This window comes from Physeter macrocephalus, chromosome 17, assembly GCF_002837175.3.
Source record: "Physeter macrocephalus isolate SW-GA chromosome 17, ASM283717v5, whole genome shotgun sequence".
Lineage (NCBI taxonomy): Eukaryota > Metazoa > Chordata > Mammalia > Artiodactyla > Physeteridae > Physeter > Physeter macrocephalus.
The window spans coordinates 20,390,306-20,412,799 of record NC_041230.1 but is presented as its reverse complement, the minus strand read 5'-3'; the positions used below and the strand labels follow the sequence as shown (position 1 = coordinate 20,412,799).

The 22,494-nt window shown below is 37.3% G+C and overlaps 1 protein-coding gene across 1 annotated transcript in view; it reads right to left on the bottom strand.

Annotated features, from left to right (window-relative positions):
• Window positions 1-22,494, bottom strand: part of PHKB (phosphorylase kinase regulatory subunit beta) — a 205,263-nt gene that overhangs the window by 112,614 nt on the left and 70,155 nt on the right. Inside the window, exon 9 of the mRNA XM_028477729.2 lies at window positions 7,576-7,639. Within this exon, the coding sequence (XP_028333530.1) occupies window positions 7,576-7,639 (64 nt within the window). The remainder of the gene's footprint in view (window positions 1-7,575; window positions 7,640-22,494) is intronic.

The following is a 22,494-nucleotide window of genomic DNA, read 5'->3' as shown; positions in this document are numbered from 1 at the left end:
GGGAGGAAGGAAGGAAGAAAGGAGGGAAGGAGGGAAGAAAGGAAGAAAGAAAGGGAGAAGAAAAAATAAAGTAGAATAAAATATAGTTATTAAAATAAAAAATAAAAAAATAAAAATAATTATTAAGAAGAAAAATTTCTATTAAAAAAACCCCCCAAAACCGGTCGGTCTAACCCTAGGACAAATGGTGGAAACAAAGCTATACAGACAAAATCTCACACAGCAGCACACACATACACACTCACAACAAGAAAAAAGGGGAAAATAATAGTATATCTTGCTCCCAAAGTCCACCTCCTCAACTTGGGATATTTCGCTGTCTATTCAGGTTTTCCACTGATGCAGGGCACTTCAAGTTGATTGTGGAGTTTTAATCCGCTGCTTCTGAGGCTGCTGGGAAATACCTCCCCCTCTCCTCTTTGTTCGCACAGCTCCTGGGGTTCAGCTTTGGACTTGGCCCCGCCTCTGCGTGTAGGTCGTCCGAGGGCGTCTGCCCTTCGCTCAGACAGGACGGGGTTAAAGGAGCAGCTGATTCAGGGGCTCTGGCACAGGCCGGGGGGAGGGACGGGCACGGATGCGGGGCGAGCCTGCGGCGGCAGGGGCCGGTGTGACGCTGCACTGGCCCGAGGCACGCCACGCGTTCTCCTGGGGAAGCTGTCCCTGGATCCCGGGACCCCGGCAGTGGCGGGCTGCATGAGCTCCCAGGAGGGGTGGTGTGGAGAGTGACCTGTGCTTGCACACAGGCCTCTTGGTGGCGGCAGCAGCAACCCTAGTGTCCCACGCCCGTCTCTGCTGTCCGTGCTGACAGCCGCGGCTTGTGCCCGTTTCTGGAGCTCCTTTACGCGGTGCCCTTAATCCCCTCTCCTCGCGCCCCAGGAAGCAAAGAGGCAAGAAAAAGCCTCCTGTCCCTTTGGCAGCTCCGCGCCCGTTTCTCCAATGTTTCTTTTTTAAAACAAATCAGTTCACCCATTTCTCCTACCTCCCACATCCTGCCTCAGGCAACCACCAATCTGTTCCCTGCATCTGAGGTTTTGATTTTTTTTAAAGATTCCACGTATAAGAGAGATCATACAGTATTTGTCTTTCTCTGTCTGTCTTATTTCACTTAGCAAATTTTACTTAGCACCTAGCATAATGCCCTTAAGGTCCATCTATGTTGTCACAAATGGTAAGATTTCACTCCTTTTTATGACTGAATAATATTCCATTGTATGTATGCATACACCACAATTTCTTTATCCATTCCTCCATTAATGGATACTTAGGTTGTTTCCATATTGTGGCTATTATAAATAATGCAGCAATGAATCTGTATATTTTTTTCAGTATTATGGACATTTCAACAACGTTAATTCTTCCAACTCATAAGCATGAAACATTTTTCCATTTATTTGTGTCTTCAATTTCTCTCATCAGTTTCTTTTAGTTTTTACTGTGCAGGTCTTTCACCTCTTTGATTAAATTTATTCCTAGGTATCTTGTTCTTTTTGATGCAATTGTAAATGGAATTGTATTCTTAATTTCTCTTTGACAGTTCATTATTAGTGTATAGAAATGCAACAGATTTTTGTGTATTGATTTGTATCCTGCAACTTTACTGAATTTGCTTATTAGTTCTTTAACAGTTTTCTGATGGAGTCTTTAGTGTTTTCTATACATAATATGTATATTTGCCATATGCAAATCATGACAGTTTTACTTCTTCCTTTCTAATTTTGGATGCCTTTTGTTTCTTTTTCTTACCTAATTTATCTGGCTAAGACTTCCTATCTGGCTAAGACTAGCTAATACTATGTTGAATAAAAGTGGCAAGAGTGGGCATTGTATTAGTGAAACTAATATAATGTTATATGTCAACGACATCTCAATAAAAAATTAAACTAAATTTAATTAAAAAAAGAAGAAAATGGGGGCTTCCCTGGTGGCGCAGTGGTTGCGCGTCCACCTGCTGATGCAGGGGGGCCGGGTTCGCGCCCCGGTCTGGGAGGATCCCACGTGCCGCGGAGCGGCTGGGCCCGTGAGCCGTGGCCGCTGGGCCTGCGTGTCCGGAGCCTGTGCTCCCCAACGGGAGAGGCCGCAGCGGAGGGAGGCCCGCATACCACAAAAAAAAAAAAAAAAAAAAAAAAAAAGAAGAAAATGGCTTGAGAGTTTTCAAAGATAATACACAGCTTTTACCACTAAAGGTAGAAAGCATTTAAGATCCAAGATTTCCTGTACTAATATCTTATATTCAAGATTCATTACCAAGTGCCTTAGGTTTAATTCCTCGCTCTGCCTCTCTGTTATGTAATCTATGAAAATCCACCTCAACTCTATTCATTTTGAGAGAAGGGCCCTTCCAGTCCTAAAGATCTATGACTCTCTGAGTTGCCACCAACCCAGGATGCACTTTTTTTGGAAGCTCTAAATTAATTAAGTTAAAGATACATGATCAGGTCTTCCAAAACACTGTATCAATAGTCTTCAGAAATAATTGAGAATACTCATTAGACCTGAAATCCCTCAAATCTTGAGGATGTTTCTTTAGGTCTTCACTTGAAAAAAAAAAACTTTCTTTATCTCAGTTCTTTTTCCGGCCACTGACTTTTTTTTTCTTTTTTTTTTTTTTGGCTGCAGTTGGGTCTTCGATGCTGCGCTCAGGCTTTCTCTAGTTGCGGTGAGCGGGGGTTACTCTTCGTTGCGGTGCACGGGCTTCTCATTGTGGTGGCTTCTCTTGTTGTGGAGCACAGGCTCTAGTGTGCTGGCTTCAGTAGTTGTGGCTTGCGAGCTCTAGAGCACAGGCTCAGTAGTTGTGGAGTTTGGGCTTAGTTGCTCCACGGCATGTGGGATCTTCCCGGACCAGGGCTCGAACCCATGTCCCCTGCATTGGGAGGCGGATTCTTAACCACTGCACCACCAGGGAAGTCCCCGGCCACTGACTTTTAATTAGACCACAGATCTTTTAAGTACATGTAGTGATATTATAAAATAATTAAACACTAAAAACATCTCATGCACTTTTAAATGTGCTATTGTTTAGCAAGTACATTTTTAAGTTAACTGCTGTAGAGGTGGGAATTTTAACATTTTCAAAGTCAGGTTTCTGTAATTCTCCACATCAGAAACAAAGATAAAAGGGAATTTGTAAAACTAGGATACTCTGATATTATCAAAAAAATTGGAAGATGGAGAGGCCCTACTTGCCAAATGTGACATCTGTGTGGCTAAAGGAATAAGACCTTATTTCTTATTTTTCTTATATTTCTACCTGAAATAATCAAGAAATAGTCAAGTCAGCAAACATTTGGTGCACAGCTCTGCTGGAAACAGACATGAACTGAACAAGGTCAAATGTTAACTCTGCTGAGAGCAGTTGTTCTCATCCTTGGCTGCATATTAGAATTCCCAGGCAGTTTAGAAAAATCTCAACACCACAGCCTCCCTCTAGACAATTAAGTCAGAATCTCTAGGGGTAGAGCCCAGGCATCAATACTGTTTTTTAAATTCCTCAAATCTAACGAGCAGCCAAGATCGAGAATTTATGGCTGGGGAACAATACCAGCAGTATATTTACAACTCAGAATCAGAATGCATAGTAAAGCAATTCAGTACTTTTAGAATTATGGCTAACAAATCTACAGAAGCTTCCTGGGAAAAGTAGGCTGAAGGCAGAGCCCTGAAATACAGGTAGTTAAGAAAGGCACCATATATGTTTGTGGGTATATATGTAGGTAGAGAGGATGCATACTAGATATGTAAACAGCATACACTAAGACTCAGGTACATCAAAGGAGATGGCATGATTGCAAAAAAAAAGAGCTGACTACTACTTTATAATAGCTGACCTAGACATGCAGTTCCATTCAGCTCACTACTTGGTTACCATGGAAGGCAGAAGAACAAGACCTGCATCTTTCCACACTGCTGTTGTAACACTACTAGTTTAGTCTGTGACTCTTCTCAGTTTCCTTGATATACCCCTGAGAAGTTTTGGAGTCCAATGGCTTTATTACCCTTCTTTAGTATTACCAGTACTTCACTAGTAATAACATGAGGTATCACTTATTGAGGGTTTAATCTTTGCCAAGCACTATGCTAAGTATTTTATTTGCATGACTACCTTCTGAGTTAGGTTCTAGTGTCAATATCTCTATTTGTTTAAATGAGGAAGCTGAGACTTAGGTAAATACCTAGCCAAAGTCACAAATTCACTGGTAGGAGTACAGAGTACACAGTGATTCTACCTCCTGACCCTGAATACAATGGCATTCTTTTATGGCAGATTACACTCCTACTCACGCACTCCTTTATTCCTTCCTTATCTAATATATATATACATATATTCTGTAAATATTTATATACTCATACACACACATATTCATACATACACACATATTTAAATGAATGTATTGAGAGTGAGGCAGGAGGGAAAAGGAAATGAAAAGTATTGAAGGATACATGTAGGATTTCCATGAGTATGTTGACTCTTCAGAGAGAGAGAAGTGTTGATACAAGCCAAGGGATCAGAGCCAGAGACACCAAGAATCTCCAGGAGAAGCATAATATTAATTCTCATGATTTTCAACAAGCTCATATACCCCCAAACCCCCATGAGCTCTGATTCCTCAATTTCTCCAGCCAGAGGTCTTGAGAGAAAAAGAGTGTGGGAAGTGGGTGATTTAGAGTCTCCTTTTGGGCACCCAGAATGAGGTGCTACTCCCCTCTTCCCAATCCCTTCATGTCTGTGGTCATTCTTCATCCTTCATTTCCTGGATTTAACCAGAATCCTTCCTCCAGAGGCAGTTGAAGTGAGAAGAGAGTTTACGCATGTAGGGAGGGGAAGAGAGGCAGTTGTGTCATCATGCTCCAACTTGACACTTTCTTAAATGCAAGACTTGAGGTACATAGTATCAATATTATAACTGCCATAACAAAATCCATGTCACATTTTACATGTCTGCATAAGTTCCCAAAATGTATCTTCACTGACTTAATTAGCATTTTAATAGCTTAAGGTTAATTATAGTATTAGTTGAACACTTCCTTTGCCCTCTCATCTTTGGAATTTTTACAAAAATTGCTAAGAAAATTAGTCTACTTCTTGATCCAGAAAGGTAACCTGTATTGCTGCATATTATGCCTTCCACTGACAACTCAATCCATGGTCACCTGATTACGGGCAGAAATTGGTCAAAGATCTTTTAAAAATTTAAGGCAACCCTCAGGGTTTCCCTTTTACCCCAAAGAAAATGAGATTTAGACATATGATTACAACCAGTTGAGGGTTAAGCTAGGATCACAATTTCCAATTCTTTGGCTTCACATGTTAAGCAAGTTCCCCTCTGCATGACATATACATCTATATACATTAAATTGAAACCAACGAGGGAACTGACATGGAAAATATATAGTATATAATGCCAGGAGTATTTTAAAATATGAAAGCTGAACAAAAGACTAGAGGGAATCCTTCTCAAACTCTTCCAAAATATAGCAGAGGGAGAAACACTCCCAAACTAATTCGACAAGGCCACCATCACCCTGATACCAAAACCAGACAAAGATGTCACAAAGAAAGAAAACTGCAGGTCAATATCACTGATGAACACAGATGCAAAAATCCTCAACAAAATACTAGCAAGCAGAATCCAACAGCACATTAAAAGGATTACATATCATGATCAAGTGGGGTTTATCCCAGAAATGCAAGTATTCTTCAATATATGCATATCAATCAATGTGAAACACGATATTAACAAACTGAAGGATAAAAACCATATGATCATCTCAATAGATGCAGAAAAAGCTTTTGACAAAATTCAACACCCATTTACGAGAAAAACCCTCCAGAAAGTAGGCATAGAGAGAACTTACCATGACATAATAAAGCTATATATGACAAACCCACAGCCAACATCGCTCTCAATGGTGAAAAACTGGAATCATCTCCACTAAGATCAGGAACAAGACAAGGTTGCCCACTCTCACCACTCTTATTCAACATAGTTTTGGAAGTTTTAGCCACAGCAATCAGAGAAGAAAAATAAATAAAAGGAATCCAAATCGGAAAAGAAGAAGTAATGCTGTCACTGTTTGCAGATGACATGATACTATACATAGAGAATCCTAAGGATGCTACCAGAAAACTACTAGAGCTAATCAATGAATTTGGTAAAGTAGCAGGATACAAAATTAATGCACAGAAATCTCTGGCATTCTTATACACTAATGATGAAAAATCTGAGAGTGAAATTAAGAAAACACTCCCATTTACCACGGCAACAAAAAGAATAAAATATCTAGGAATAAACCTACCTAAGGAGACAAAAAACTTGTATGCAGAAAACTATAAGACACTGATGAAAGAAATTAAAGATGATACAAATAGGTGGAGAAATATACCATGTTCTTGGATTGGAAGAATCAACATTGTGAAAACCTAGGAATAAACCAACCTAAAGACACAAAAGACCTGTATGCAGAAAACTATAAGACACTGATGAAAGAAATTAAAGATGATAAAAAAAAGATGGAGAGATATACTATGTTCTTGCATTGGAATAATCAACATTGTGAAAATGACTATACTACCCAAAGCAATCTGAACAGGACACAAAGCCCAGAGATAAACCCACGCACATTAAGGTCACCTTATCTTTGATAAAGGAGGCAAGAATATATAAGGGAGAAAAGACAGCCTCTTCAATAAGTGGTGCTGGGAAAACTGGACAGCTACATGTAAAAGAATGCAATTAGAACACTCCCTAACACCATACACAAAAATAAGCTCAAAATGGATTAAAGACCTAAATGTAAGGCCAGGCACTATAAAACTTAAAGGAAAACATAGGCAGAACACTCTATGACATAAATCACAGCAAAATCCTTTTTGATCCACCTCCTAGAGAAACGCACATAAAAAAAAAATAAACAAATGGGACCTAAAGAAACTTAAAAGCTTTTGCACAGCAAAGGAAACCATAAACAAGACGAAAAGACAACCCTCAGAATGGGAGAAAATATTTGCAAATGAAGAAACACTGACAAAGGATTAAACTACAAAATTTACAAGCAGCTCATGCAGCTTAATATCAAAAACACAAACAACTCAATCCAAAAATGGGCAGAAGACCTAAATAGACACTTCTCCAAAGAAGATATACAAATTGCCAACAAACACATGAAAGAATGCTCAGCATCAGTAGTCATTTGAGAAATGTAAATCAAAACTACAATGAGGTATCATGTGACACCAGAGTGACGTAAGTCAGAAAGAGAAAAACAAATACCGCATGTTAGCACATATACATGGAATCTAAAAAAAAGAAAAGACTAGAGGGAAAAGTTACTGAAGAAAGAAAATGAGAATTCTTAATCAAGAGGTTTTTTTAATCAAGCAATTTTTTTTTAGTTAGAAACCTAAAATTTAAGCAGCAAATCATATTCAAAGGAAAGGTTGTTCAACCATGGGCTGCTACATAAATTACAGACATTCTCTGATCATAACAAATGACTTGGTTAATAAATGGCCAAATTAATTAAACATGCAATTCAAAAAATAATCAAAGTCTGTTGTTGCTATTGCTGTTTTTTTACCTGGTTGCCAAAGAGGTTGAATCCATTAATTGCTTCTACAGCTGCTTTTGCTAAGCCAACAGAGCTACAAGAGAAAAGAAAATACTTTATAACTCTGATGCATCTGGCTACAAAATAAGAACCATTATCTGGTGAATATTCACAGGCAAGTTTCTTTATTAACACTTATAATATCTTCCCTAAGAAGAATGATGTCTGAGAAACTTTAGTCTGACATTTCACTATTTTAGTTTTCCTTTCTTATAGTTAGTGACCTTCAGGGAAAAATATTTCTAAGTTCACTTTGATCTAGACAAATGGTCATACTATTGATAGGAGTAGTCTTAACTCCAGCATCATTTATATTCACTAACTCAAGGAAAAAAAAAAAAGATTAAGTTTAGAGGAAGGTGTACTATGATGACATGTGCACAGCAACACCAGGTTGGGCATCATTAGTTCAGATCAACTAACAGAGCTTTTCTGACGTAAATTCTGAGCCCTAGAAAAGATTTTGCATGCCATACACTTACCACAGAGTGTAGTTTAATATACCCATTCAAATACTCTTTGCTTAGGGTCCAATAAAATAGGCATTATTTTATGCTCACAGAGCAAATGATCATAATACCTCTCATTTTTTGCTATATTCTTCTCTTTGAAATAAAATGTGTACCCCTTTGGCCTCTCAAATGCCTCAAACAATAGTGCTGGAAAATGGGAAGACCCAAATTTCATTAAAAATGTATGACATCGTCATCTTATAAATATCAACCTTTAAATATTTTAGATCTAATATCTAGTTTATTTTACTTATTGCAATTTTTTTTCTCAAAGAAACTGCATATTCCATTAATCATTTAAAATTAATGACCTGTCATCATTTCTCTAAAGCAGTGATTATCAAAGTGTGGTTCCCAGAGCAGCAGCATTACCTGGAAACTTGCCAGTTCTCACTGCTCTCTGGGACGGGGGTGTTAAAAAGCCCTCCACATGCTTGAATGGACTTTAAATTTGAGAACCACTGTTCTAAGCTATTCATGTCATCACGATCTATATTTTCTATGGGCTGTTTTACATGAAATGTTGAGGCAAGTAAGCATTAATTTTACTATAGGATAGTAAATAGGTGGGAAACATTTTAAATTACATGAATGGGAAGGGAAATACCCATTATTTTATAACTTTAAATGAAACAAAACCTTTAAAAATTGTGAATCACTATGTTGTACACCTGCAACTTATATAATGTCGTATATCAACTATACTTCAATTTTTAAAAAGGATAATTAATGTATGGAGATAGTGATAAGGTGGAAGATAAAGAGAGGAAAACAAAAAATTATAATTTAATGTCCTAATTGGCATACCTGAGAAACTTTTGACACATTAACTTTCAGATGCCTATTTGAAGTTTTAAAATAACTCGGAATTGATAAAGCAATGCAGTTTATAGGAATAAAGTGAAATCCCGGACCTCAAAGATGAGCTAAGAGAAGGACAGATTTTTTTTGTTTTTATTACAAAAGTAAAAGCACGAAGGTGAGTGACTCATACTATAAGATTTTACTCATAGCTAACATAATCACAGATACAGAAAATCCTAAAGAATCTACAAAAATGTGCTACTGGAGCTATTAAGGACATCTGGCAAGGTGCTAGGAGACAAGATCACTATCAAAATCAATTTTATTTCTAAAAACTAGCCATGGACATCTGGAAATTTAAAGTTAAAAAAAAATACCACTTACTATCACATGAAATAACATGAAATATTTTAGCATAAACTTAACAAAATATATGCAAGACCTGAACACTGAAAAACATTTCTGAAAAAATTAAAGAAGATCTAAATAAATAAAGAGCTATCCCATGTTCACAGATTGGAAAACTGAAGATCATTAAGATGTCAGTTCTCTCCAAAATGATCTATAAATTCAATGCAATCCCAATCAAAATATCAACAGGCATTTTTGTAGAAATTGACTAGCTAATTCTACAATGTATGTGAAAATGTAAAGTCCTGGGATAGTAAAAAAGGTTTTTTAAAGGAGAGCAAAGTTGAAGGACTACTTCAGAGGCAGAAGAGCTCCATGACTATGAAGGTAAAAGAAGAAATTTCTGAAAAGATGAGAAGAATCTGTGATAGTGTAGAATAGTTCTTCTTGGTTTTAAATAAAGCTATTTATTCCTTAAAAAAAAAAAAGCTGAAGGACTACTTGATTTCATGACTTACCATAAAGCAACAATTATCAGTGCAGTATAGTATGGGTCAGGGCAGACATATAAATCAATAAAATAGTCTAGAAATAAACCCATATGTATATGATCAAAGAGCCAGGTAATTCAATGGGGAAAGAATAGTCTTTAATGGTGTTGGAATAATGAAATATCCATATGGAAAAAAACATGAACCTCAATCTTTGCCTCACACTGTACACTAAAGCTAATTTGAAATAGATCATATACTTAAATGTAAAAGCTAAAACTATAAATCTTTTAGAACAAAACCTAGGAAAATATCTTCACAATTTTGAAGTGGCAAAAATTTCTTAGACACATAAAACACTAACCATAAAAAATTCTGATAAATTAGACTTCATCAGAATTATTATCTCTGATATTCAAAATATACCATTAATAAAATGAAAAGGCAAGTTACGCTCTAGAAGAAAATATTTGTAAAACACATATCTCACAAAAGACTTGTATCCAGAATACACAAAGAACTCTTAAAACTCAGTAAGAATACAAACAACCCATTTTCAAAGTGAGAAAAAGATTTGAACAGACACTTCAAAATGAAGATATATGAAGATACATAAATGCCACATGCACAGATGCTCAATAAAATTAGTCAACAGGAAAATACAAATTAAAATTACCACATACTCATAAGAATGATTAAAAATAAAAATACTAACAATACCAAGTGTAGACAAAGATGTGGAGCAATTGAAATTCCTACCATACATTATTGGTAGGAATGAAAAATGGTAAATTCCTTTCAAAAAACAGTTTGGCAGTTTCTTAAAAAGTAAAACACTTATTATATAACTCAGGAATTCTACTCTTAGGTATTTTCCAAGAGATATAAAAATATATGTTAACAAAAAGATCTGGATCCAAATATTCATGACAGTTTTATTTTTAATAGCCCCAAACTGTCAACAACCCAAATTCCTATCAATAGAAAATGGATAAACCAAACTGTGATTTATCTGTACAATGGGATACTACTTGTCAATAAAAAGGAACAAAAGAGTGAAAAAAATTAAATGAAATACATGAACGGGAAGGTGGAGTTGACATAATTTTCCTTATTCATCTAAGTATCATGAAAAACCCTGGACACTGCATAAACAAAGATAAAAAGGCTCAGAAAAATGGAAAGAAGGCAGACTGCCTAGGAACCTCAGGATTCTAGGAACAGCACTATGAGTCTCCTGAGTATCCTTTTTGCTCCTTTTTGCCTCTTATATACCAGCCTTAGAGCTGAAGAAACCAACAACTAGGAAATGCAGGTGGGTGCATACAAAAAATCCCCAACAAAAGCCAATGGACAAGGAAAAGGGCAGCCTAGCGAAATAGAAAACTTTTAGACAATGACCACTCAAAAAAACTGTGACCCTACCCCCACCCACCCCTGTAAATGTTGAGTGGGAAATTTAGACTTCTACGCTCCTGAGTCTATAATGAGGAACTGCATCCAACATCCAACTGCCTCAGTGTGGTGGTGTCAGAAAAATCCAAGGAGGAAGTCAAGACTTTCATTCCTGATGGATGACAAAAGTCTCCCCTCTCACACCTTAGTGTCAGTGGAGATCACATAGGGTGCCTAAACTTTCATTCCCACCCATCAGTAATTAGGTGAATCTCCCCTTCCTCTTGGGATGGCACCAGAGGACATCCAGTGGAGAATTAAAACTTTCACTAATGCCCAGCTGTAAAGCAGCCACACCCTTTCCCTGTCATGTAAGTGGAGGTCAACTGGAAATCAGTAATGAGGTACTTCCATCTTTCCCAGCCAGGGAGGTATTAATGGAAGCCTACTGGGGAGCTAGACATAACAACCCAGACCCAGCAGTAATGAAGAGTCTCCATCTTGGGTGTCAACAAAAACAAAAAACCTGGCCTTACATTCTCACCTGGCAGTAATGGGGTGATGTGCCTACCCCCTTCCCCTGCCAGAGTGGTGGCAAAAAATACAGCTAAAATAAAAAATTAAAGTCCCCAGGGTCTTATAATACCCCAAAAGTCCATGTCTCAATAATAATAATTTAAAAAACTACTCATCATATCTAGAAACAGGACTATCTCAAACTGAATAAAAAAGGGCAATCAATAGATAGTAACACTGAGACAAGAGATGTGAGAATTATCTAAGATTTTAAAGCAGCCATGACAAAAAGGCTTCAGTGACCAACTGTGAATATGACTGAAACAAATGAAAAGAGAAAGTCTCAGCTAAGAAATAGAAAGTCTCAGCAGAGTTTTTAAACTGAAAAATACAATAATCAAAAGCTCAGTGAACAGGATGAAGGAGACAGAAGAAAGAATAGCTAAACTGGAAGATAAAACAATAGAAATGATCAAATCTGAACAAAAGAGAGAAAATAGACTTAAAAAAAACAAACGAAGAGAACCTCAGGCATCTGTGGGACTTTAACAAAGATTTAACATTCATGTCATTGGACTTCCTGAAGGAGAGGGGAGAAAGGACAGAGTTTAAAAAAAAAAAAAAAGCACCTGAAACAATGGCAGAAATTTTCCCAATTAGCAAGGGACAAAAAGCTGAGTGAAACTCAAACAGAATAAAATAAAAATATCCATTCTAGAACACATCATAACTTCTGAAAACTAAAGACAAAGAAAAATCTTGAAAGTAGCCAGAGAAAACAATTTACCTACAGGAGAAAAGCAATTAAATAACAGTGACTTGCTTATAGGAAACCACGAAAGCTAAAAGGATGTGACCCAAGAGTTTTTTAAGCATTGAAAGAAAAGAATTGTCAACTTAGAACCTTATACCAATAAATATATTCTGTCTATTTATTTATTTAAGCAAGGCATTCTCAGATGAAGGAAAAATAAGAGATCTGTCACAAGCAGATCTACCCTAAAAGTATGACTAAAGTATGTTCTCAAAACAGAAAGGAAATTCTAGATAGATAGATAGAAATAATATGGTAAACAAAAATACTGATAAATACAATAGGCTTTTCTTCTCCTCTTGAGTTTTATAAATTATGTTTGACAGTTACAGCAAATGTTATAACACTGTGGTTCTAAATGTATATGGAGGAAATATTTAAGATAATTATATTATAATAAATGGGGGAGGGTAACATGACACAAATGAAGGTAAGGTTTCTATAATCCCTCTAACTGGTAAAATGATGACATCGATACACTGAGTACATATGTATACATAATAATATAGAGCAACCACTATAAAGTTATAAAAAAGATACATTCAAAACCACTATAGCGAAATCAAAACGGAATTCTAAAAAATGTTTAAGAACCCACAGGAAGGTAGGAAAAAGAAAACAGAGAAATGAAAAACAGAGAGAATAAACACAAAACAAAAATAAAATGGCAAACTTAAGCCAAAACATATCAATAATTACATTAAATGTGAAAGGTCTAAATATGGCAATTAAAAGAAAGATTGGCAGAGTTGATTTAAAAACATAACCCAACTATATACTGTCTACAAGAAACTCATTTCAAATACAACAATATAGGCAGGTTGAAAGTAAAAGGATTTCAAAAAGAAACATCATGCAAAAAAGCAAAGAAAGCACATAACTGAAGTCCCAAGCCCAGGTATTTGGAGATGGGGCCTTTGGGAGGTAATTTGGCTTAGATTAGGTCATGAAGGTGGGGCGCCAATGAATGATGGGATTAGTATGTCCATGCCACACAGCATGTGGGATCTTAGTTCCCTGACCAGGGATCAAACCCGCACCCCTTGAAGTGAAAGCGTGGAGTCTTAAACACTGGACCACCAGGGAAGTCCTGAGATTAGTATCCCTTTAAGAAGAGATGCCAGAAAGCTTGCTTTCTCTCTCCCACTCTGCCATGAGAGGACATGGCAAGAAGGTGACCATCTGCAAATCAGAAGAAATTCCTCACCATATAACAGAAATGGCTGGCAACTTGATCTTGGATACTCTAGCCTCCAGAGCTATAATAAATAAATTCCTGTTGTTTAAGCTACCCAGTCTATGGTACTTTGTTATAGCAGCACAAATCAACTAATACAATTCTATATAACAAGATTATATATATTTTTTCCAGTGCCCACCAACATATACCAAGAGATCATACCTTGGCCATAAAAGAACTACAAAAGACTATAAAAGAACTGAAATCACACTGTGTTCTCTAACCACAATGGCATCAGACTAGAACCAATAATAGGACAACTACAGGAACATCTCCCAACACTTGGTAAAGAAAACAATACACACCTGTCTACATAATCCACATGAAGCAAAGAGGAAGTTTCAAGTGAAATTAAAAAATAGACTGAACTGAATGAAAATGAAAATATAACATCAAAATTTATGTAGTATAACTAAAGTGCTGAGAGGGAAATTAACAGCACTAAATGTATATATTAGCAAAGAGAAAAGCCTCAAATCAATTATCTAAGCCCAATGTAATGAAGCTAGAAAAAGAGCAAAATAAACCTGAAGCAAACAGAAGGAAATAACATAGATAACAGCAGAAATCAATGACATTCAACACAGAAAACAGAAAAAAATGAATGAAACAAACACCTGATTCTTTAAAGAGCAAAAGAAAATTGACAAACCTCTAGAAAGACTAACAAAGATATAAGACAAAACACACGTGACCAATATTAGGCATAAAACAGGAGATATCACTACAGACACTGCAGACATCAAAAGGATAATGAGGGCTTCCCTGGTGGTGCAGTAGTTGAGAGTCTGCCTGCTGATGCAGGGGACACGGGTTCATGACCCGGTCCGGGAAGATCCCACATGCCGCGGAGCAGCTAGGCCCGTGAGCCATGGCTGCTGAGCCTGTGCATCCGGAGCCTGTGCTCCGCAACGGGAGAGGCCACAACAGTGAGAGGTCCATGTACCGCAAAAAAAAAAAAAAAAAAAAAAAAAAAGGATAATGAGAAAATACTCTGAACAATTTGATGCACATAGCTTAGAAGGAATGAATCAATTCCTGGAAAAGCACAAACTGTCACTACTCACCCAATATGAAATAATTTGAATAGCCCTGCAACTATTAAGGAAATTGAATCCATAATTTTCAAATGGTCAAAAAAGAAATCTCCATACCTAGATGATTTCATTGAAGAAATCTACCAAACATTTAAAGAAAAATTGACACCAATTCTACACAATCTCTTACAGAAAATAGAGGGAAAAAAACACTTCAGAGTTCATTTTATGAAGCTAGCATTAACCTGATACCAAAACAAACCAAAGACAATACACAAAAACTATAGACCAGTATCTCTCATGAATACAGATATTAAAATCCTTTTTCAAAAAATTAGCAAACAGAATTTAGCAATATGTGAAATGAATTATCACTATAACTGACCAAGTGAGGTTTATTTTAGGGATGCAAGGCTAGTTTGATAATCAAAAATCAATCAATATAATCCACCATATTAGTAGGCTAAAGAAGAAAACTGACATGATCATATCAGTGGTATGAGCAGAGGAATAGATACATAGAACCCAGAAATAGACCAATACAAATATGTCCACTTTATTTTTAACACAGCACAAAGGCATTTCAATGGAGGAAGGATGGCCTTTCCAACAAATGCAAATAATGCTGAAGCAACTGGACATTCATATGAAAAAAAAAAAAAGAACTTCAACCTAAGTCTCATCACACCTTATACAAAGTTAACTCAAAATAGATCATGAACTTAAGTATAAGACATAACACTATATAACTTTTGCTAAACAAACCACCAGAGAAAATCATCAGAATCAAGGGTTAGGCAAAGAGTTGTCAAGACTTTACACCAAAAGCCCAATCCATGAAGGGAAAAATTGATAAAATGTATTTCATAAAAGTTTTGCACTAACAAAAAAACAAGCTACAGACTGGGAGGATATATTTGCAAAACAAAGAAATGACCAAGGACTAGTATCAAGAATTATATAAAAATTCTCAAAAATCAACAATAAAAAACAATCCAATTAGAAAATGAGCAAAAGACATGAGACATTTTGCTGAAGAGGATATGCAGATGGTATATAAGCACATGAAAAGATCCAACATCATTATCCATTAGGAAATGTAGATTAAAACCACAATAAGATATCACTACAAACCAATCAGAGTAACTAAAACAAAAAATAGTGATAACACCAAATGCTGGCAAAGATGCAGAGAAATTACATTACTCATACATTGCTGGTAGGAATGTAAAGCAATATAGGAACTCTAAAAAACAGGCTTGCAGTTTTTAAAAAATCTAAACATGCAACTACCCACCAAATGAACTACTGGGCATTTATCCCAGATAAATGAAAACTTCTGTTCACACAAAAACATATGAAAAAAAAAAAAAAGAATTTAGGGCTTCCCTGGTGGTGCAGTGGTTGAGAGTCCGCCTGCCGATGCAGGGGACACGAGTTTGTGCCCCAGTCTGGGAAGATCCCACCTGCCGCGGAGCGGCTGGGCCCGTGAGCCATGGCTGCTGAGCCTGCGCGTCCGGAGCCTGTGCTCCACAAAGGGAGAGGCCACAACAGTGAGAGGCCCGCGTAAGGAAAAAAAAAAAAAAAAAAAATTTTTTTTTTTTTTTGGTTACTTGTGCTTTAGGTGTCATAGCTAAGGTGTGACCTTGTCTAACCCAAGGTCACAATAATCTACAACTACGTTTTCTTCTAAGAGTCTTATACTTTTAGCTCTTACTACCGGTCATTGATCCATTTCCAGTTAATTTTTGTACATGATATGAAGTAGGGATCCAAATTCATTCCTTTACATATGGCTATCCAGTTGTTCCAGCACCATTTGTTGAAAAGACTACTCTCTCTATCAATTATCTTTGTACCTTTGTCAAAATCAACTGATCATAGATGGCTTTATTTCTAGATCATTAATTCTACTGCATTGATCTCTATATCTGTTGTTATACCAGTACCACATTTTTTAAGTATTGTAGCAGATTACTGTAACTACAGTAAGCTCATTATTGTAGTAAATTTTGAAGTTGCAAAGTGTGACTCCTCCAACTTTGTTCTTCAAGGTTGTTTTGGCTATTCTGTGTCCCTTGCATTTCCATATAAATTTTAGGATCAGTTTGTCAATTTCTACCAAAAAGACAGATTTTTGATATAGAGTACATTGAAGACAGGATATCTTTCCATTCTTGTATGTCTTCCTTAATTTTTTTCAACAATATTTTATAGTTTTTGATGTACAAGTCTTGCATTTCTTTTGTTTATCCCCTCTACTTTTAAAATGAGGAAACTAAGCCCTGAGAGATGAAGTGTAAGTGGCTTTCAAATGCATCCTTACTTTCTCTTTGGTGAAAACTCTCTTCCCTACTAGAATCTCTGCAGATCATTTTACCCTGGTTCTCAAGAACAACTGAGCCAATAATCTGGGATTAAGATACTGCCCTACTGCCTCAAACCTGCTGTCTAGCTTTTCACTGCCTGAAGAAGTACCTGATGCTTCCACTGGTTAAACAAATTCCATAACAATTCATGTGGTACTGCTAGTATACTTAAGACAAGGGACACAGTCTCTTTTCATAGCCAAAGTCACTTTAGAGAAATGACAAGGAGGAATAAAGTCCAAATGAAGAATATGTTGTGGTTTAACACACGTCTGCATTGAGGACACAGGGAGGGGGAAAGGTAAGATGGGACGAAGTGAGAGATTAGCATTGATATATATATACTACCAAATGTAAAATGGATGGCTAGTGGGAAGCAGCCACATAGCACAGGGAGATCAGCTCGGTGCTTTGTGACCATCTAGAGGGGTGGGATAGGGAGGGTGGGAGGGAGGGGATATGGGGATGTATATGTATATGTATAGCTGATTCACTTTGTTATGCAGCAGAAACTAACACGACATTGTAAAGCAATTATACTCCAATAAAGATGTTTAAAAAAAAAAAACAAAACACGTCTTGAAAATCTTTGACACTTCTCCCATCACAAGGTTGAGCCTAATTCCCCTCAATAGAATATGGCCTGGTCTTACTGACTCTAACAAACAGGATGTAGTGAAAGTCATGCTGCATGATTTTGGAGGCTAGGTCATAAAAAGAAATACAGCTCCCACCTGGCCTGTGGGTTTTGAGACACTGAACCTTGGAATCTAGCCACCATGCTATGAGGAAACTATATGGAAAAACTTCATATAGGTCTTCTGGCAGACAGCTCCTGCCAAAGTCCCAGTCAACACTCTGAAACCTGAGTGAGGAAGCCTTCAAAGTTGACTCTAGCCCCAGCCACAACTGATGGCAAACACATGAGACCGTAAGCACCCTAGCTTAGCATAGTCAACCCTCTGAACCATGAGAGTTAACAATAATAAAAGATTGTTGTTTTATGCTTCTAAGTTTGGGGTTGTTTATTTGAAATAATAGGTAACCAGTTAAGAACCTACGGCAGCTTCCTAACTGCACATGCACCCAGCACAATCATACCTATCCTTGCATACTTCAAATGGAAACCAAACAGTACCTGCATAAGAATTCTAAATTCTCAGAACCTAAGAGTTAGAAGAGCCCATAGGAGTCATATGCTCTGACAACGCATGCAAAAACATTCATTGCCGACTGTTTTTTTTGCTTAAGGATGTGTCCCCAATGCCCTAGGAGTCTCCATTAGCCCCCAGTGCACCAACGCTTACAGGCACTTAACCAAGTTAATACCAGAAAACTTCCACTTACAGTGTGAGGTATATGTGTTATTAAGACTATTCACAGTATTTTGAGAAGTGAGAGAAAATAACTTATTCAAAAGGCAAATACATAAAAAATTCTATACTGGAGGAGATACATAATATAGCCAGTCCAAGGTTCTATGTTTCAAAATGATGCAAAAAGACAGCTAAGAGATGAAGTTGGAAACTGTCTTCTAAATAAAGCATTACAAAAGAAAGAAACACTGTACCTGGACTAGAGAAAAGGTCAAATTCTTAACATTTTAATTTTCTTTCCCAATGCAATTAGTTGAATAATTGGACTTAATTGAAATTCACAAATATGTTAATTTATTATTTACTGGTTATTTAAAACTCTGGCAACAGCAAGCTATTTAGAAACAGAAACACACTCCTATTGTGATCTTGCATTTATTGGCAAATATAATACGTATGTTGTAAGAATTAAAAGTATTTTACTGGCACAAGACATTATCAGAAAATTATTCCATGATTAGCTAATGCACATATTAATATAAGGTGACTGTTACCAACAGAACATTCACCAATTTGATTCTTGCAAGGCGTTACCTCAACACTTACTTACGGGAACTAAAATAAAGTGATGTTTACCTGGAAAACAGTTTGTAATAAAGTTATTTATTGCATAAATGAAAGCTTTCCTAGAAAAGATGATGGGTTTGGACTAGGTGATTTAAAACCCACCATGGAATCCAAAAAATTAACTGGTAAGCATGGAAACTAAATTTACAATCTCCTATTCATTAACATTATACTTTAACTCCCTAAGCTATCCAATCATACTTTCTGAAAGAAAAAGGACTTTACAGTACTATAGTTTTAATGGGTGTTCATGAATTGCTCAGCACAGAAAAAATACATAAAATGAAGCAGAATGGATGGATAGCTGCTTGTACCATAGCTCAATGACTGGAACATCAAAAATGACTTAAGGAGGGCTTCCCTGGTGGCGCAGTGGTTGAGAGTCCGCCTGCCGATGCAGGGGACACGGGTTCGTGCCCCGGTCCGGGAAGATCCCACATGCCGTGGAGTGGCTAGGCTCGTGAGCCATGGCTGCTGAGCCTGCGCGTCCGGAGCCTGTGCTCCGCAACGGGAGAGGCCATAACAGTGAGAGGTCCATGTACCGCAAAAAAAAAAAAAAAAAAAAAAAAAAAAAAAAGACTTAAGGAGACTAAGTAGTTACTTTAAATAACAAGCACTGTATGAAATAAAATGGCCACTAAAAGCATCTTAAACTGAGTAAAGTAGAGCTATGTGGTTACTTATCTGATATTTTAGTGATAGCTTTCTTTATTGGAAAAGCCTAGAGAACAGAACATAAAACCGTAAAACAGAAAAAAAAAAACCACCACACACACACAAAAACCAATAATCTTTCCATTTGGGCATATATTACTAAATTACTACTAAGTTATACAGCTTTCCTTTTTGTTTCCCAATAGCCAAAAAATTCAAAGTTAGGTTTGGGATTCAATTCACATTTTATATGAGACTCATCTCTTCTCCAAAACAGAGTTTTGGTTTAAAGGGTTTAAAGATAGCCCCAAGGCGTAGAAATATCCTTACATAAATGAGGAAGGGAAAATATTAAAATTTAAAACTTGGGCTTCCCCGGTGGCGCAGTGGTCGAGAGTCCGCCTGACGATGCAGGGGACACGGGTTCGTGCCCTGGTCCGGGAAGATCCCACACGCCGCAGAGCGGCTAGGACCGTGAGCCATGGCCGCTGGGCCTGCACGTCCGGAGCCTATGCTCCGCAACGGGAGAGGCCACAACAGTGAGAGGCCCGTGTACCGCAAAACAAACAAACAAACAAAAACAAAACTTGAATTAAACTTGGAGCAGCTAAGAGGACTGACTACCTGGATATGTAACTCTGGGGATTAAGAATTAGTGTTATAATAAATAGGTACCAAAAGAATATATGAAGGAAAATGCAATTAAATCCAATAATATAAGATTTTTAAATGTAAGGGAATTTATTAAAAGACTTAGAGAATAAACAGATGAAAAAAGGAGAATTATTTGAAATAGTTCCAGACACCCTAAGAGAAACTAAAAGGAGCTTGTTGCTTGAGGAAAGTTAAGTCAACAGAAAAATCGGGAGAGCAGGGAATGGTTACTGAGGAAACATTTAGAGTTATACTGAACTTAGAGCAATGGAATCTTTTACCAAATCCCTGAAAAGAGTGAGGCTGCTGCAAGAATGGTGTTGGTTAAATGTAATGAGATCACTTTTTAGAAAAAAATTCTGAAGTTTATCTAAGAAATGCTAAATAATTCAAGAATTTGGACTAAAAGAGATACCAGCAAACCTGGGGCTGAAAAGGGTAGAATCAGGAAGGGACTGACAAAAGCATTATGCTGAATCAAGCTTTACTGATTGCTAAGCAAAGATATCCCTGAAACTTAGCAAAATGTCACCAAGATTGTACACCCTGCTGTTTTTTCAAACTTTAGGAAACCTTTTTCAGACTTTAAATTACACCGTGATACAGTAAAAATAACACTGGATTTGGAGGTCAACCACCTGGAATTCAGTTCTAGCTCTACTCCCTTTTGATTTGTATCATTTAAGGAGTGGAGGGGAGGAAATTATAAAACCTTCTAAACTTTAGCTTCCTCCTGTATAAAAGGTAGTAATGTTTCCTACTTGGCCTAAATAAAAATTATTCTGTAACTGTACAGTGCTACAGATTGCAATTATTAGAGGACCACTGAGCATGGATGCTGAAGAGAGAGCCTCCATCCTCAGAATACTATGTGTAGGGACTTCCCTGGTGGCACAGTAGTTAAAAATCCACCGGCCAACACAGGGGACATGGGTTTGATACCTGGTCCGGGAAGATCCCACATGCCGTGAAGCAACTAAGCACGTGCGCCACAACTACGGAGCCTGCACTCTAAAGCCCACGCACCTAGAGTCCGTGCTCCACACAAGAGAAGCCACTGCAGTGAGAAGCCCGCGCACCACGACAAAGAGGAGCCCCCGCTTGCCGCAACTAGGAAAAGCCAATGTGCAGCAACGAAGACCCAAAACAGCCAAAAATAAATAAATAAAATAAATAAATTTACTAAAAAACAAAGGAATACTATGTGTATGCGTTTTGGGGGCCCGGGGGCAGCAATCTTCTTTGATCAACATGCAGTTTAGAAGGGATGTGCACACCGTGGCCAAAGAAAAAGGGACATTTATTACCAAGCCAGAGAGCACAAGGCCTTAGTGAGCATCAAGGCAATAGTCAGATTGTGCTCTCTCTGATTCCTGCTAAGGAGGATTGCATGGCAGAGATGGAGAATGGCAAAGAAAGTTAGAGGGCAAAGGGCAGTATGAGTACTTACAGCAAGAATTACTATGTTTTATTTCAGGCTTTCTAAAATTATGAGAACAGCTTAAGGATATAACAAGGAAATTGCATTAAGCAATCCTTCGATCAGATACAACTAGGCACAGATAGTTCTGGGATGCCTTACAGCAACAGACTAAGAGGTGTGACTTAATCCCTTACTGGTAGTGGCTCTACATTCTACTCCCTGGGCATAAGCACAGAACAGATTGCCAACAAACACAGGAAAGGATGCTCAACATCACTAATCATTAGAAAAATGCAAATGAAAACTACAATGAGGTATCACCTCACATCAGTCAGAATGGCCATCATCAAAAAATCTAGAAACAATAAATGCTGGAGAGGGTGTGGAGAAAAGGGAACCCTCTTGCACTGTTGGTGGGAATGTAAATTGATACAGCCACTATGGAGAACAGTATGGAGGTTCCTTAAAAAACTAAAAATAGAACTACCATACGACCCAGCAATCCCACTACTGGGCATATACCCTGAGAAAACCATAATTCAAAAAGAGTCATGTACCAAAATGTTCATTGCAGCTCTATTTACAATAGCCAGGACATGGAAGCAACCTAACTGTCCATCAACAGATGAATGGATAAAGAAGATGTGGCACATATATACAATGGAATATTACTCAGCCATAAAAAG